The sequence below is a fragment of the Loxodonta africana genome, chromosome 7 (genome assembly GCF_030014295.1).
Source record: "Loxodonta africana isolate mLoxAfr1 chromosome 7, mLoxAfr1.hap2, whole genome shotgun sequence".
Taxonomy (NCBI): domain Eukaryota; kingdom Metazoa; phylum Chordata; class Mammalia; order Proboscidea; family Elephantidae; genus Loxodonta; species Loxodonta africana.
The window spans coordinates 85,136,016-85,151,698 of NC_087348.1; the positions used below are offsets into that span (position 1 = coordinate 85,136,016).

The 15,683-nt window shown below is 38.8% G+C and overlaps 1 protein-coding gene across 1 annotated transcript; it reads left to right on the plus strand.

Moving 5' to 3' along the window:
• Positions 1-2,121: 2,121 nt before the first annotated feature.
• LOC100668398 (olfactory receptor 51E2) lies at positions 2,122-3,549 on the plus strand. Its single transcript, XM_023540592.2, has one exon. The coding sequence runs from the start codon at positions 2,276-2,278 to the stop codon at positions 3,236-3,238; it is 963 nt and encodes a 320-aa protein (XP_023396360.2). The 5' UTR covers positions 2,122-2,275; the 3' UTR covers positions 3,239-3,549.
• Positions 3,550-15,683: the final 12,134 nt, after the last annotated feature.

Genomic DNA, 15,683 nt, shown 5'->3' on the forward strand with positions numbered 1-15,683 from the left:
GGTAAGAATGTATGCAGTAGCCACATTCAGGCCCAAAAAGAAGTTGAAATTGGGTTTAGGCAAAGACTACCTTAGGTGAAAGGGCAGACACCAGGTGAGGGAGACATGACATCTTCTGGGATAGGTAACTGGGGATATGAGATGATGGCCTCAAAGGCTTAGACTTCAGTAAGAAAGTGCAGGTGCCAGGAAAGCAGGAAAGATGCCCCAGGAGAGAACTCAGTAAAGTACAGCATCTGTCAGCGCTTCCTGCAGTAGCATGGGCAAAAGGCTTCAAAAAAGGGGAACTGCATCTTCATGCTCCCCTTGACAGTCCCTCATGTCTGTCCTTTTCTTCACCGTGGGCCCCATTTCTCTTAGACACAGTGGTCCAGTGATCTGACCTCTCTTTAGAAAAGGTTCCTTAGCTTGATCCCACACTGTCCAGCATGACTTGTTTGGATTTCTACATCCCCTCCTCAAGTTACCTATGATGAAAGCATTTCATCTCACTAAAGAATATCATTCTCTGCCTCTAAAAAGGGATTTTTGTGTTCTGACAGCCACCGGGGGCCAAATTTGATATTTTTCAAGGAAGGGAGCTGTTATGTCGCTGCACAAATCCTGCGAAGGTAAAATACAGATCAGAAGTGTGGATTTTATGACCTTACAACCCAGGTTCTGTTCTTTGTTGATTATCCAAAATGAGGAGAATCTAAGTCAAATATAAAAAAAATATTATATTTTAAGGCCACTGGTACCCAAACCCTCTCTGCTAAGGTCTAAGGAAAGGCATTTCCTGAATCTATACTAGAAAGGGGAAAGAATTCTGGAGGGATAAACAGGTTAACCTGAATACCATTGAGGAAGAGTTTTTGCAGAGTGTATTTCCAAGAGGAAGAGCCTCAGCTTCTAGAAGCTAAGCCCTTGGATCCTTAGAGATAATAAGCTCTAAAGAGCAGGGCATCTAGGGAGCCTAGAAGGGAAGGAGTTTGATGAGATCAACCTCCCTGTGTTTGGGTGTGGGTAGAAGTTTGGAGGAGAGTAACACCAGGCTTCCAGGAAAGAAATATCTCCAGTGACATGGATGGTTTGTTGGTAGAGGTTCCAGGAAAGGCAAAGTTCGAGAAACATCATTATAAAACAACCTATCTCAAGGTGAGGACTGAGCCTAGGCTCTCTTGAAAGAATGGGAGTAGGCTTGGAAGGCAATGTACAGGTGTGGAGAAACCCATCAACCAGGAGCAGAGGAAAATGTCCTCACAGAACCACCAGGCAGCTAGGATATGCTAGAGGCCCCATGTCCTGCCAGCACCTTTATTTCCAGAGAAGTAGATTGAAAGAACTGCATTCGTTTTATGTCTCTGAATGAGTTTTCTTTATTCCTGAAAAATTTTACTTTTTGTCTTCCACCTACCCCCTCTCCTTAGGTTATTTGTTTGTTTTCTTTTTTTTTATTTATTTATTGTTTTTGCTGTGCTTCTTTTACTACTCACTGTCCTTAGACCTAGAGACCTAGAATCTTGAAAATTTGCAACAACAACAACAAAAAAAAACCCTTGCCCTGCTGCTTAGAGTGCCCTTTATTCACTTCTCTACCTATCTAATCTCTACATGTTTCAAGACTGAACAGAGGGATTATCCTGATGATGCATTTCCCTCGCCCTGCAGGAAATGCACACCTTCTGCTAGTATTAGTCACAATGTTCTAATAATTTGGTTTACTTTGTCTCCACTAGGCAGGATAGCTGGAGGGTAGGACGGGTGTCTTGTATCTCTGTATCAGCAGCATCTAGCAAATAGCCTTGTACATAGCAGATCATATAAGTAAATTCTTAGGAATTCATTAATTAAGAAAGAAAGAAAAGGCATAGCCCTAGCTGCAAGAGATTTTGAATACAGTATCTCTTAACACTTATCTGAGAGAAGGACTACTCAGTATCCAGACAATAAAGGTGTGGGCCAGGATGAGGAGTCCGAACAAACTTGGGAAGATCACATTGTTCTCCCTAGGCTACCTTTTAAAAAATTTAAATGGTCTTTGAGAGTAGTGATTGATAAATGAATTTGATCTTTCGCCTTCTCTCTTTGGAAGAGTTGCTCAGAGCTTATTGAAGAGATTAAATGACATAAGTGCGGGGTAGTGGGTAGGTGTAGAGAAGGTAGGAAGAGCTAAGATGCCCTCAGTTCCCAAGTTTCCGGGGCTGGCCTCTCTGATTTTGCTCCATGTCCCAGCAGGCAGACAGGCTGCCAGTGTGACCTCACTCTCTCCAGTCCGCCCTCCTCAGTGCCAGCTATGAGTTCCTGCAACTTCACACACTCCACCTTTGTGCTTATTGGTATCCCAGGACTAGAAGAAGCTCATTTCTGGATCGGCTTTCCACTGCTTGTAATGTATGCCGTGGCAATGTTTGGAAACTGCATCGTAGTCCTCATTATAAGGACAGAACGCAGTTTGCACTCACCCATGTATCTCTTTCTCTGCATGCTGGCAGCCATTGACCTGGCCTTGTCCACATCCACCATGCCCAAGATCCTCGCCCTCTTCTGGTTCAACTCTCGGGAAATTACCTTTGATGCCTGCCTTGCCCAGATGTTCTTTATTCATGCTCTCTCAGCCATCGAGTCCACCATCCTGCTAGCCATGGCCTTTGACCGTTATGTGGCTATCTGCCACCCATTGCGCCACGCTGCTGTGCTCAACAATACAGTAACAGCTCAGATTGGCATGGTGGCCGTAATCCGAGGAGTCCTCTTCTTTATCCCACTGCCTCTGCTCATCAAGCACCTGGCCTTCTGCCACTCCAATGTGCTCTCACATTCCTATTGTGTGCACCAGGATGTGATGAAGTTGGCCTATGCAGACCCTTTGCCCAATGTGGTCTATGGTCTTACTGCCATCCTTCTGGTCATGGGCGTGGATGTCACGTTCATCTCCTTGTCCTATTTTCTGATTATACGAACAGTTCTACAGCTGCCTTCCAAGTCAGAGCGGGCCAAGGCCTTTGGGACTTGTGTGTCTCACATCAGTGTGGTACTGGCCTTCTATGTGCCACTCATTGGCCTCTCTGTTGTGCACCGCTTTGGAAACAGCCTGGATCCCATTGTGCGTGTTCTCATGGGTGATGTCTACTTGCTGCTGCCTCCTGTGATCAATCCTATCGTCTATGGTGCCAAGACCAAAGAGATCAGAACACGGGTGCTTGCCATGTTGAAGATCAGCTATGACAAGAATCTTCGGCCTGTGGGAGGCAGGTGACCCTTTCCACTTTACTTCCCTTATTTTTAATGAATTGGTATTATTATTTCCTAACACTAACTTGGAGCCCTGTGGCATAGTGGCTAAGACCTCCACTGTTAACCAAAAGGTCAGCTGTTCAAATCTACCAGCCACTCCTTGGAAACCAATAGAACAGTTCTACACTGTCCTATAGGGTTGCTATGAGTTGAAACCCACTCAATAGCGCCTAACAACAACAATAAAAACAGTAACTTAATTCCAGTTGCCCATAAGCACATAAGTGCTTTTCTCTGGTTTGGTCTCCAAATTCTGCCTCCTTTTGGGGAACCCAAGTGTGTTTTGGAGGCTAACATGGTTCCCTTCCATAGGTCAAAAAGTTATAGATATCCCTATGATATAAAAACCAAAAACCAAACCCAGTGCCGTCGAGTCGATTCCGATTCATAGCGACCCTATAGGACAGAGTAGAACTGCCCCATAGAGTTTCCAAGGAGCACCTGGCAAATTCAAACTGCCCACCCTTTGGTTAGCAGCCATAGCACTTAACCACTATGCCACCAGGGTTTGTAGAAAGTTTAAATTAGAAAACTCACCAATAAATAGTAAAAAGAACATAAGGAAGACTGACACAAAATACAATTGACTTTAAAACAGAGAAAAAATTATTCAATCTGACTAGTAATCCAAGAAACATTAAAACAGTAATTAGACAGCATCCTTTGCCTATCAATTCAGCAGTTTTTATTTATGAAAATTTGCAATAAAAGTGAGATTGTGTTGAAACACATATTTTTGGAAATTGCAGAGGATGGTCCAAATTGGCACAAAAACTTCAAAAAGTAATTTGGCAATATGAAGCAAGAACTTCCAAAAAGGTTATATTCTCTAATGCTATAATTTCACTTTTGAAAATTTATCCTAAATCAGTATCCTAAACATTTTATCCTAAATAAAAAATATCCTTAAGTGCACAAACCAAATTTTTCATAAAAATTTAGTGATTACACCATTATTTGGAGAAATCATAAATTAGAATTCCTGGAGTATAGTATATAAAAGGGTAGTAAAGTACAGCATATCCCAACCACTTAATGAAATATTATGTGACCTTTAAAGACCCTGTTATACGATGAAACATGCTACTTGATAACAGATAATGGTAATGGTTAAACAACATGATAAACATAACTAATGTCACTGAATTGTACACATGAAGAATGTTGAAATGACAAATGATTTGTTTACATGCTTTACTGCAAAAAAAAAAAAAAAAAAGAAACATGTTTATGCAACCTATACCTTGAAGGAAATGTGCTCAAATTACTAATGATATAGATTTGCCCCTACTTTCTAAATGTCTTTATTATGAAGGTCTTGTTTAGTTGACATGTACAGCTTTTAAAATGAGGAAAGTGGAACTGGTAATTTATAGAAGCCAGTGTTTGCCACGGTCCTCACAGTTGGTATATTACGCATTACATGGACATTTATTTAAGCCTTTGATAATCTCGCTAATTAACATCTCTTGAGTGCTTACAGTGTTCCAAGCACTATGAGAAGTTCTTTGAAGGTTTTACCTAATCTTTACAACAGCTTTATGGGGTAGGTACCATTTTTGTCCCTCATTACTAGGAAGAGAAATGAGGCTTACATGGGCAATGTGGCTTAACTAAGTCACACAGCTTGTAGGTGCTGTGCCAAGATTTAAAATTAAATTTGGTAACCAAATACATATTTCCTCAACCCGTTTTCTCCCTGCTGTGTAGTAAGATGTATGTGCTTGTATTTGTGCTGAAAGATAACCCTGCCCCTTTCATAAGCAATAAATCCAGAATACTCTCCATAAAAAAAAAAAAAAAATTTTTTCTTTTCAAATTAAGGGAGAATGATTTTTGTTTATTTATCTCTTACACTCTCACATCTCCTTAATCGTATTTTCTTAGTGTATTCTGTACTTGTTCAACATTTTTAATGTACATCACTTGATACTGTCTGGTTTTTTTTAACTTAGGTATAAGATCCAATAAAGTTTTATTTTAAATTGTGCTGTTACGCTAATTTACATTTATTAAATTGTGCTGTTATGCTAATTTACGTTTATAAAATCCTATAACCTCAAATTTGGAAAGGTTACTGCTGTAGACAATGGACTCTTGACTCTGCCAGGACTTCAGTACAGAATGCCCTGGGGAATTTCTATTCAAATGGTAGGCTAGGGCATTTATCCATTAACTCTTTGACTGGAGCTTGCCCCTGGGGCTCTAACTCATCTGCACTTTCAAAGTGTGTCTGTTCCTATGGCTTTAGAGAAAGTGGTTAGGCAGAAAAAGAGAGAGGAGGGGCACACATTTGATGTGGAATAGTCAGAATGAACAAAAGCGTCTGTCACAGCTGTGGGTGAATAAAAGGTAGGCCAAAGAAGTGTGACACGGAACACGTAAAGCAACTACTCCATTTAGGTTAGGGAAGTGGGATAAGGTTTGAGAAAGCTAAGATTTGATACATCTCTATTATATTTAACACTACAATTTATTGAAGGCTTCTTATTTATCTTGGTGGCGCAGTGGTTAAGAGCTCAGCTGCCAACCAGACGGTCAGTAGTTCAAATCCACCAGCCTCTTCTTGGAAACCCTTTGGGGCTTGTAGGGTAGCTATGAGTCAGAATCAACTCGACAGCAATGGGTAATAAATACAAGGATCCCTGGTGGCACTAACTGAAATGTTGCAGTTTGAACCCACCAGCCAGTCTTCAGAAGAACGTTGTGGCAGTCTGCTTCCCTAAAGATTACAGCCTAGGAAACCCCATCGGGCAGTTCTACTCTGTTCTATAGGGTTGCCATGAATTGGAATTTAGCTCAACAGCAATGGGTTTGATCTTGGTTTGGTAATAAGTACCAAACCAAAAAACCAAGGCAGTTGCCCTCAAGTCGATTCTGACTCATGGGGGCCCCATATGTTGCAGAGTAGAAATGTGCATTTGGTTTTCAATGGCAGTGACCTTTTGGGACTACATTGCCAGGTCTTTCTTCCATGACACTTCTGGGTGGATTCTAACCACCAACCTTTCAGTTAGCACCCAAGCACTTAACCGTTTGTATGTTGCTTACATAATCCTCAAAACAAACATTTGAGATAATGCCTGCTTTACAGATAAGAAAACCGAGGCATGAAATGATTACATAATTTTCCCAAAGTCAAGTAATAGTAAATAGCAGAGTTCAAAGTTGAACCCAGGTCTCTCTGACTTCTGAGCCTGCTGTTTAATACTCACTCTATCAAACTGAATGAGAATTGTAGCCTGACCAAGCAAGCACAGAGTGACCAAAGTTAGTTATGAAGGATCCCAGAGAATGACTTCTTCTATGGAAGTGAGTTTAGACAATTCACTTTTCCTCTTGTACATCTGCTAATTCATCTGGAACATGCAAGCCAGGGCAATACCTGCCCTTCAGAGTTGGAAGGAAAGTTCAGTCATAGGCACAGGACCATTTACCTTACAAGCTTCCATGTATCTTCTAGAAGGAAGAGGAATATCCAAAAGTTAAGCCAATCTGTCCCTACCCTGTGGGGTAATGTGAGCTGCTCTTAAAGAGACAGCCTGGGAGCTTAGAGTTTAAGAATGGGACTTTTTTTTCCTTTCCCTCACCCCAGTCCAGGACTAATGTTCAGAGATGGGAAAAAGGAAGGGAGAATGATGAACAAAGGAGATAAGATCAAAAATCATGACTGGCTTTTCTGCACTGAACAAAGAAAGCCAACAGGAAGGCCGCAGTTTACAAAGCTGTCTCAGAAAAATGCAATTGCATTCTAGAAGGAGAACACTAAAAGAGGTTTATGGCCGCTGCTTATTTCTCATTCACATGAGCCAGGGCTTGGGAGAATGTTTGTCTACCTATTCCCATTGATCTGGAAGAGTTTACTGAAAGAAGCCCTTTGGGTGCTTAGGGAGCTGAGTGAGCTCGGAGTGGGTGGTCTCAGGCAGACCCTGCTGTGAGAGGCTTCTAGAACTAGGAGACCTAGGCAAGTGCTCACTGTAGTGAAAGAATCTTTCCCAGTGAAACAGTCTCCAGGGAATGAGGACCATAAAAACACTGCCCTGTTCCCAGCCATGTTTATATTGGCCTAGTCAGTGGAGGGCACCAGTTTAGGTAGCAAATTCCTCTTGAGAGATGAGAATCTGATGCTCTCGATGGGTAAAACAGTCCCCTTGCCCCCAGTAATTTCATCTAGCCCCCATCTCTGAGTAGTATATGATTTATCCCAGGTTGGATTGATAAGAAAGAAGGGCAGACCATAATTTTGTTTGTTTCTTAGGATAGTTCCCCAGGCTTTTTTATTATTACTGGAAAAAAGATTTACAGTTAATGCATATTTATGGCCAGAGATTACTGGCATCACATATTTGGGATTCTTTCCTGCAATGATCACCACTAATTCTCCCAGCTGGTGCCAAAGTGCTTGCCCAGTGTCTACTTCTTTAATATGATTCAATGTTACACATTCAAGAAGTATTTACAATGTTTAAGCCCTTTATAAGGTGTAAGGAATACAAAAACAAACATTAGTGCACTTTATAGTGGGTATCAATTATAAAACAAAATTTTTAAATATAAGGCCCTAACTGCCCCTTATGGGGATTTACAAGGCAGAGTGGCCACAAAGAGGAAGGAGAAAGCAACTTTGCAGTGAAGATGCAGGAAAGCTTCAATAATTGGTGATATGTAAATTGAGGTAGGGGAGGGGGAATAAATGGGAAACGCAGAGGGAGGATATTGTGTGCAAAGATACAGAGACAAGAAAGAGTGAGCGGATTTCTAACACTGCAAGAAGGCTGTGTCTTCACCTGAGATCTCTTAAGACAAAGACCTAAGCGTAGGTAGCTACTTTATTGAGGAACATGATCCAGTGAACAATAATGAAGGACAGTGAAATAGGGAAAAGGGAGAGAAAAACAAAGATGCATTATAGACTTGTCTAAAATTCATCTCAGAATCTTCTTCCTCAGGAATTGAAAAGAGAAGTAGTTATTCCTCCTGTTGACCACACCACATCAGCTCTAGGAGAAGACCCTCCTTCTCCTCTCTCACCTTAGTAGCCTCCATCAATCCTTGGCCTTCCCGGGCTTTTACATGCATCTGCCTCTGTGGTCACACGGCATCTATCTTCCCTTTTTTTAAGACTCCACTCAGGACAGATTAGGTTTAGGCTGTACCTACTCTGGTATGAACCTCATTAACATAAAAAAAGGAAAATCCTAACTCCAACAGGTCACATTCAGTTACAAGGTTTAGGACGTCAGCATATCTTTTGGTGGGACACAATCCAATGCATAACATGGTTCTTTGAAAAAAACTGATAAATTTAACAACTGCATAGAAAAACTGAAAAAGAAAGAAGACTCAAGTTACCAATATCAGGAATGAAATGGGATATCACTACAAACCCCAGAGGCATTAAAAGAATAAAAAGGGAATGCTACAAACGACTACGCACGCGTAAATTAAAAAACTTAGACAAAATGAACTACTTCCCAGGAAAACACAAATTATCACAATTCACCCAATATGAGATAGATAAATTTGATAGAACATTTTTAGGAACTTAGATAATTTTTAAGGAAATTGAATTCATAATTTACAAAATCCCCCCAAAATAAATCTCCAACCCAGTAGTTTTCACTGGAGGATTTTATGAAACATTTAAAGAAGAATTCCATTCCATCTCTTCCAGGAAACAGCAAGAGATGAAAATATTTCCCAATTTATTTTACAAAGCCAACATTATCCTGACACCAAAACCAGGCAAAGACAGTACCAAAAACAAACAAAAACTACGGACCAATATTCCTCATGAATATAGACAAAAAAGTCCTTAACAAAATATTAGCAAATAAAATTCAGCAATATGTAAAAAGATTTATAAATCATGATCAAATGGAGTATATCTCAGAGAAGCAAGACTGGTTCAATATTCAAAAATTAATCAATGTAATTAACTATATTAACAGACTGAAAAAAGGAAAACACGTGATCACAATGATCAATGCAGAAAAAGTACTTGACAAAATTCAACACCCATTCATGATATTAAAAAAGCTCTCAGAAAAATAGAAATATAGGGAAACTTCCTAAACTTGTAAACAGCATAAGCAAAATTCTCTAGCTAATGTTTTACTTGATAGTGAATGATTGAATGTTTTTCCCTTAAATTCAGGAACAAGTAAAGGATGTCTACTCTTACCACTCTTATTAACCATAATCCATAGCCAATTCAATAAGGCAAGAAATATACATAAAAGGCATACAGATTGAAAATGAAAACATCTCTTTTAGCAGATGGCATGATTACGCACACAGAAATAATCAAGGAATCTACCAAAAAAGAAAGTCTTAAGTGTAAATCTAACAAAACATGAACACAACTTTCAAGCTGAAAAATTCAAAGTTTTGATGAAAGAACTCAAAGAAGAGGTAAATAATGAGATACACCGTATTCATGGATTAGAAGATTCAACATAGTAAAGATACCAGCTTTTCCCAAAATGATGTACAGATTTAACACAATTCCTGTTGAAATCACAGCAAAAGATTTTGTAGATGTAGATAAGAATACACTAAAATTTATCTGAAAGGGAAAAGGATCTGAATACCTAAAATAATTTTGAAAACAAATAATAAAGGGGGGGGACCATCCCCATTTCAATGGTGCTAGAGCAATTGGACCTGTTAAAAGGATTAAAAGACAATCTACAGAGTGGGAGAAAATCTTTCCACACTATATATCCAACAAAGGACTAGTATCTAGAATACATCAAGAACTCTCAAAACTCAACTGGAAAAAATCCAAACAATCCAATGAAAAAATGGGCAAAAGACATGAAGACACGTTTTACTGAAAATGATATACAGATGGCAAATAAGCACATGAAAAAATTTAACATTATTATTTATTAGGAATTGTAAATTAAAACCACAATGAGGTATTACTACATAACTATCAGAATACCAAAAGTAAAAAATGGTGTCAACATCAAATGCTGGTGAAGGTGTGGAGAAACTGTATTGTGCATACATTGCTAATAAGATGTGTAATGAGTAAATGTAAAATGGTACAGCCACTCTGAAACATTTTGAAGGTCTCTAAAAAAAAGAAAAACAAACAAAAATTAAAAAACATGCAACTAACATATGGCTGAGTGTTTGCTCTCCTGGGCGCTTCTCACTTCCTAGAGAGCTCCATTCCATAGTTATTCTGGTTTCAGCTCCTTCCTTGAGAAACAAAGAGTTATGTTCAAAAGAAGTCCATAAATGTTTACTTTTAATAGTAGCAGGTTTACTTATTATAGTCAAAAACTGGGAACAACCCAGATGTCCTTCAACAAGTGAATGGTTAAACAAACTGTAGTACATCCATGCTATATACTACTACTCAGCAATGAAAAGAAACTTTCCACACAACTTGGAAGAATCTCAAGAGAATTATGCTGAGTGAAAAATGTCAATACTGAAGCACTATATGATTCCATTTATAAAACAGTCTTGAAATGACAAGATCATAGAGATGTAGAAAATATTAATGGTTACTAGAGATTTAAAAGTAGGAGGAGATGGGAAGAAAGTGGTATGGCTATAAAAGGGCACCATAAGGGATCCTTGTGGTGAGGGAAATGTTCTGTGTTTTGACTGTCAATATCAATATCTTGGTTGTTATATTGCACTATAGTTTTAAAAGATGTTACCCCTGGAGGAAACTAGGTAAAAAGTACATATGATCCCTTCATATTATCTTTTACAACTGCATGTAAACGTATAACTATCAAAAAAAAAAAAAAAATTAAAAACATCGTAAAGGGTCTTACGTGCCAAGCTATGGAGTCCAGAATTTTGTTGCCATAAGTGGTGGTCATCCAACAAATAGATGTTTAAAATGTTGGTGAAAAGGTTGACATGAAGCAACTTGGGCTTTCTAATGACAGGGCATGTATGTGGGAATGAAAGCGGGCAAGACAGCAGATGGGTTGAACAGGAAGTTTATGGCCTCCATTTTCTGTTTGAAATTAGGAGCAAGATCAAATTAGCCACTGAGGTAAGAGGCAGCAGGTTGAGTGAAGAACTTGAGAAGAATGATGAGGATTTAAAAACTGAGAGGAAAAAAATGTGAAGTGGTGCTAAAGACTCATCTCAGGTTAAAAGACCATGAATTTGTTTTGGCAGAAATTTTCAGGGTTGTGTGATTTTTCTCTAAGTTTACTTATTACATCTGGAGGAGGAAGTAGCCATACAGGCTGGTTTCAATTCAGGCTGGGGGAGTGAAGCTGAAGTAAAAGGAGAGAAAGAACCAAATGTGTCCATAGAACGTAATTTCAGGAGAATGATCAAAGTCTAAGCTAATTTAGAAAGAAGTTGTGTCCAGAGCACCTATGGAGTGGAACTCTTTAGGAAGTGAGAAAAGAGGGAGAGCTTTTATGTGGTGAGAAGAACGAGAATTCAAACCCAGGCGTGACTGGCTCTGTAGCCCATGTTGTTTCTGCCACCCATGCTCTCTCCTTTGAACCTTTTGATTCAGCAGGTCAGACCTAGGCTAAGAGTGTGGGTAGAATATGTACTGGCCTCAATCGGCAGCTTCAATCCGAGTCCTGGTATTTGTCCCAGAATGAGAGTTGAAAACAGGCTCTATGGGCCTTTTAGAAGTCTGCTCCCTCTCTACCTCCTCTAGGAAGCCTTCCCTGACTCCCCCTATCTGGGTTAGGACACCAGGTATGAGCTCCCATCCACATTACTCCATATCACCCCCTCCTGCCAAGACTGCCTGAGGTCTGACCCAGGGGAGACTTTAGAACATTAACCCGGAGAAATTCAAACTCAGATGGGGCTGTTGAAGCTGATAGTCTCTGAAGATAACCACTTAAACTTCGTGAGAATATTGTAGAATCTATAATTCTGGTCTCCTTTTCTGTCTTATTGCTTAGTTACTCTAACCCTTGTCTGCCCCTAATCCACAAACCAACTTCAACTTTCCCATTCCTCAAGGACCTGAGCGGAGTGGCTCCTTTGTGGCCCAAGCCCAAGCTTCCCTGGAGGTAGGCACTCATACTAATACATATTCCCTGGTGTGGAATAAAGCTCAATCCGTCTACCACAAAGTTATCCTGGGCTCACACAGGATGTGGAATGACAGGGAAGCCTGGGAAAGCAGCCAGGGTGAGTAACCTGGGGCTCCAAAGCATCTCCTCCCCCAATTCCTAGAGAGGTACAGACTTGAACAACTGTGCTCAAGGATCCATCTTCTGCCAGCATCTCAGTCTGTGATGGACATATCTATGGGAAGGGGCTGGACATAACACAGAAGTAATTTGTGGAAGAAAATCAGTTGTTTGCCAGTTTTCGTAGTAGAATCAGTACCTAGCATTCTTGAGAAGTGATTAACAAGTGTGTGTGTGGTGGGTGTATAGTTATGAATTCATACTTCTTAGCACATTTAATGTCTATCAGTTCATTGCTGTTATTATTCTCAATTAGCCATCTTTAGCAAGTGGGAGCCTCTTTAAGCTGGATTCTTTGTTTATTTTTTAATGATCCTAGTTCTCTTTTACTGGTTTCTTGTTTTCTATTATTAAAAGATGTCCGAGCTCATTTGGCATATTTCCAGCCCAAAACTTGAAATCAGTCATTTATTTAAGGACATCCGACTCCTTTTAGGGTAAAACCAAGCCCTGAAACGAAACCTGTTGCCATCGAGTAAATTTCAACTCATAGCGACCCCATAGGACAGAGTAGAACTGCCCTATAGGGCTTCCAAGGAGCACCTGGTGCATTTGAACTGTCAACCTTTTGGTTAGCAGCTGTAGCTCTTAACCACTATGCCACCAGGGTTCCCTTTTAGGATAAAGAGGTATTTAAAGAACACATCTAAGCAGTAGGGATACTCCTTGCTCTTGAGTTCTTTGTGTGTCTAAGTATTTTCTATGAATTAAAAAAGTCTTTGAGCCAATTCCAACTGAAAGCTGGGAAATATATATTTAGAAGAAAAATACTTCTTGAGTTTATTCTGATATTTCCAATTCATCTTTATGATCACAATGTTTAAATTAACATCTTTGATTTTAGATTATTTTTCCTTACACTAAAAATCTTGTTTACCAAAGGCATTAGCAGAACCACTCAAATGATTTATCCTACAATATAGTACATACTACAAATAATAATAAAAATACTGATCTTGATGTTTGGTTGTTTTTGTTTTGTTTTTTCCCTTTCCATCTGAACATCTGAGAATGCTTAGATTGCATGAATTTTCCCACGATTCACTGTACACATCACTCCCTTCTTTTGCAGTCTAGTAGTCATAAGAGATTTCTGGGATGAGTCTTATTATTTTCTTTTTTATTAGAGATCTTTTGGTTCTACCAGGGTGCTTCTAAGATCTTTGTTTATCCTTACAATACAATAACTGTCCCTGAATATATTTAGATTTGTTTATTCATTAGTATTTATTTCCTGGTACATAAGTGCTTTGACAGAAAGATTCAGGATTGTTTTGTTTTTCTGAAAAAAATTCATATTTTAATATTTTTCTGTTTTGTTTATTTTTTAACTCTTCTTCAGGAATAGTTATTGTGTTTAGAATTCCATTGTTCATTCAGCATATTTATGACAGTCTTTCTAATTGCTTTTAAAATGTTTCTATTTGATTTTGTTTGGTTATTTTCAATCCTATTCTCCATATCGCTGCATGTTTTAAGCAGGCTCACACTTTTTATAATAAGATTACTTTCAATTTTATAATGGCTTTTATTATTTTCCTCGTGTCATTTTCTTTGCTCTACCATTGTGTTTTTTATTTTCTTTATTATCAATCTATTTTCACACTCTAATATCACAAATTTTGTTTTAATTTTTTAATTTCTTCAGTTATTTACAAAATGTTTTACGTGCAATTTTCTTCTGTTTTCTATAATAATTCTTTTCCCAAAGAGTATTTTTACATGTCTTTAGCTTATTATATCCCTTTTAATTTTACAAAATATGTATGCACAAATTCTACACTGGGACTTGCTTGTTACTCATCTTTGAATGAGGGATGTTCTCAGGCCTTGATGTTTGCTCAAAAACTGTGTATGAGAAAAAAGAAATGGAGAATGACTCAACTGACAGCAAACAGCTTAAATTCACTCTGCTTTCTTCAAAAGCTTTCTAGCAAAATATGCACAATAATCTGCGCCTATAGGCACAGTGCACCCTCCCCCACCCCAAAAAAATTGCCTATTCATACCTTCAGAGTTGATTACATTGGCTCAATATGGGATTTTAAATCTCTGATAAGCTGATTTTTGGGTAGGCATTTCCCTTATATTCTTTGCTGACCTATATTTAGGCTGTTTTTTGTTTACTTGTTTGTTAATTTATTTGTTTGTTTTGGTATTCGGAAGATGAGTCCAAGAAGGGAGGACAGCAAGCCCATGGGATAAAGCTTTCAGGTTTTTGCAGCTTGTTTGTCACTAATTCTACTAAGACCACTGTTCCTTATCGATCAAAATAGAGCGTTTTTATTTAGGCTGTTTAAGAACAATTCTTCTGGGTTCTTTTTGGTACAGTGACTCTGTTTATTCCTTCCATCTTCTTTTGATGCTTCCTGCATCATTGAATATTTTCCCAGTAGAATCCTTCAATACTGCAACTTCAGGTTTGAATTTTTTCTTCAGTTCTTTCTGTTTGAGAAATGCCAAGCATGTTCTTCCCTTTTGGTTCTAACTCCAGGTCTTTGCACATGCCATTATGATACTTTACTTTTCTTCTCGAGCCACCCTTTGAAATCTTCTGTTCAGCTCTTTTACTTCATCATTTCTTCCATTTGCTTTAGCTACTTGACATTCAAGAGCAAATTTCAGAGTCTCTTCTGACATACATTTTGGTCTTTTCTTTTTTTCCTGTCTTTTTAATGACTTTGCTTTTTGTGTGTGTAATGTCCTTTTTGATGCCATTCCACAACTCAACTGGTCTTTGGTCATTCGTGTTCAATGCATCAAATATATTCTTGAGATTGTCTCTCAATTCAGGTGGAATATGCTCAAGGTTATATTTTGGCTCTCACGGACTTGCTCTCATTTTCTTCAGCTTCAACTTGAACTTACATATGAGGAATTGGTGGTCTGTTCCACAGTCAGCACCTGGCTTGTTCTGACTTATGATATTAAGTTTCTCCATTGTCTCTTTCCACAGATGTAGTCAATTTGATTCCTGTGTATTCCATCTGGGGAGGTCCACGTGTGTCTTAGTTATGTAGTGCTGTTATTACAGAAATACCACAAGTGGATGACTTTAACAAACAAGTTTATTCTCTCACAGTTTCGGAGGCTAGAAGTCTAAATTTAGGAAGCCAGGTCCATGGGAAGTCTTTCTGTCTGTGTTGGCTCAGGAGGAAGTTCCTTGTCATTAATCTTCCCCTGGTCTAGGAACATCTCAGT

Coding starts and splice junctions, on each gene's coding strand:
- LOC100668398 (XM_023540592.2), top strand. CDS start 2,276: ATGAGTTCCTGCAACTTCACACACTCCACCTTTGTGCTTATTGGTATC.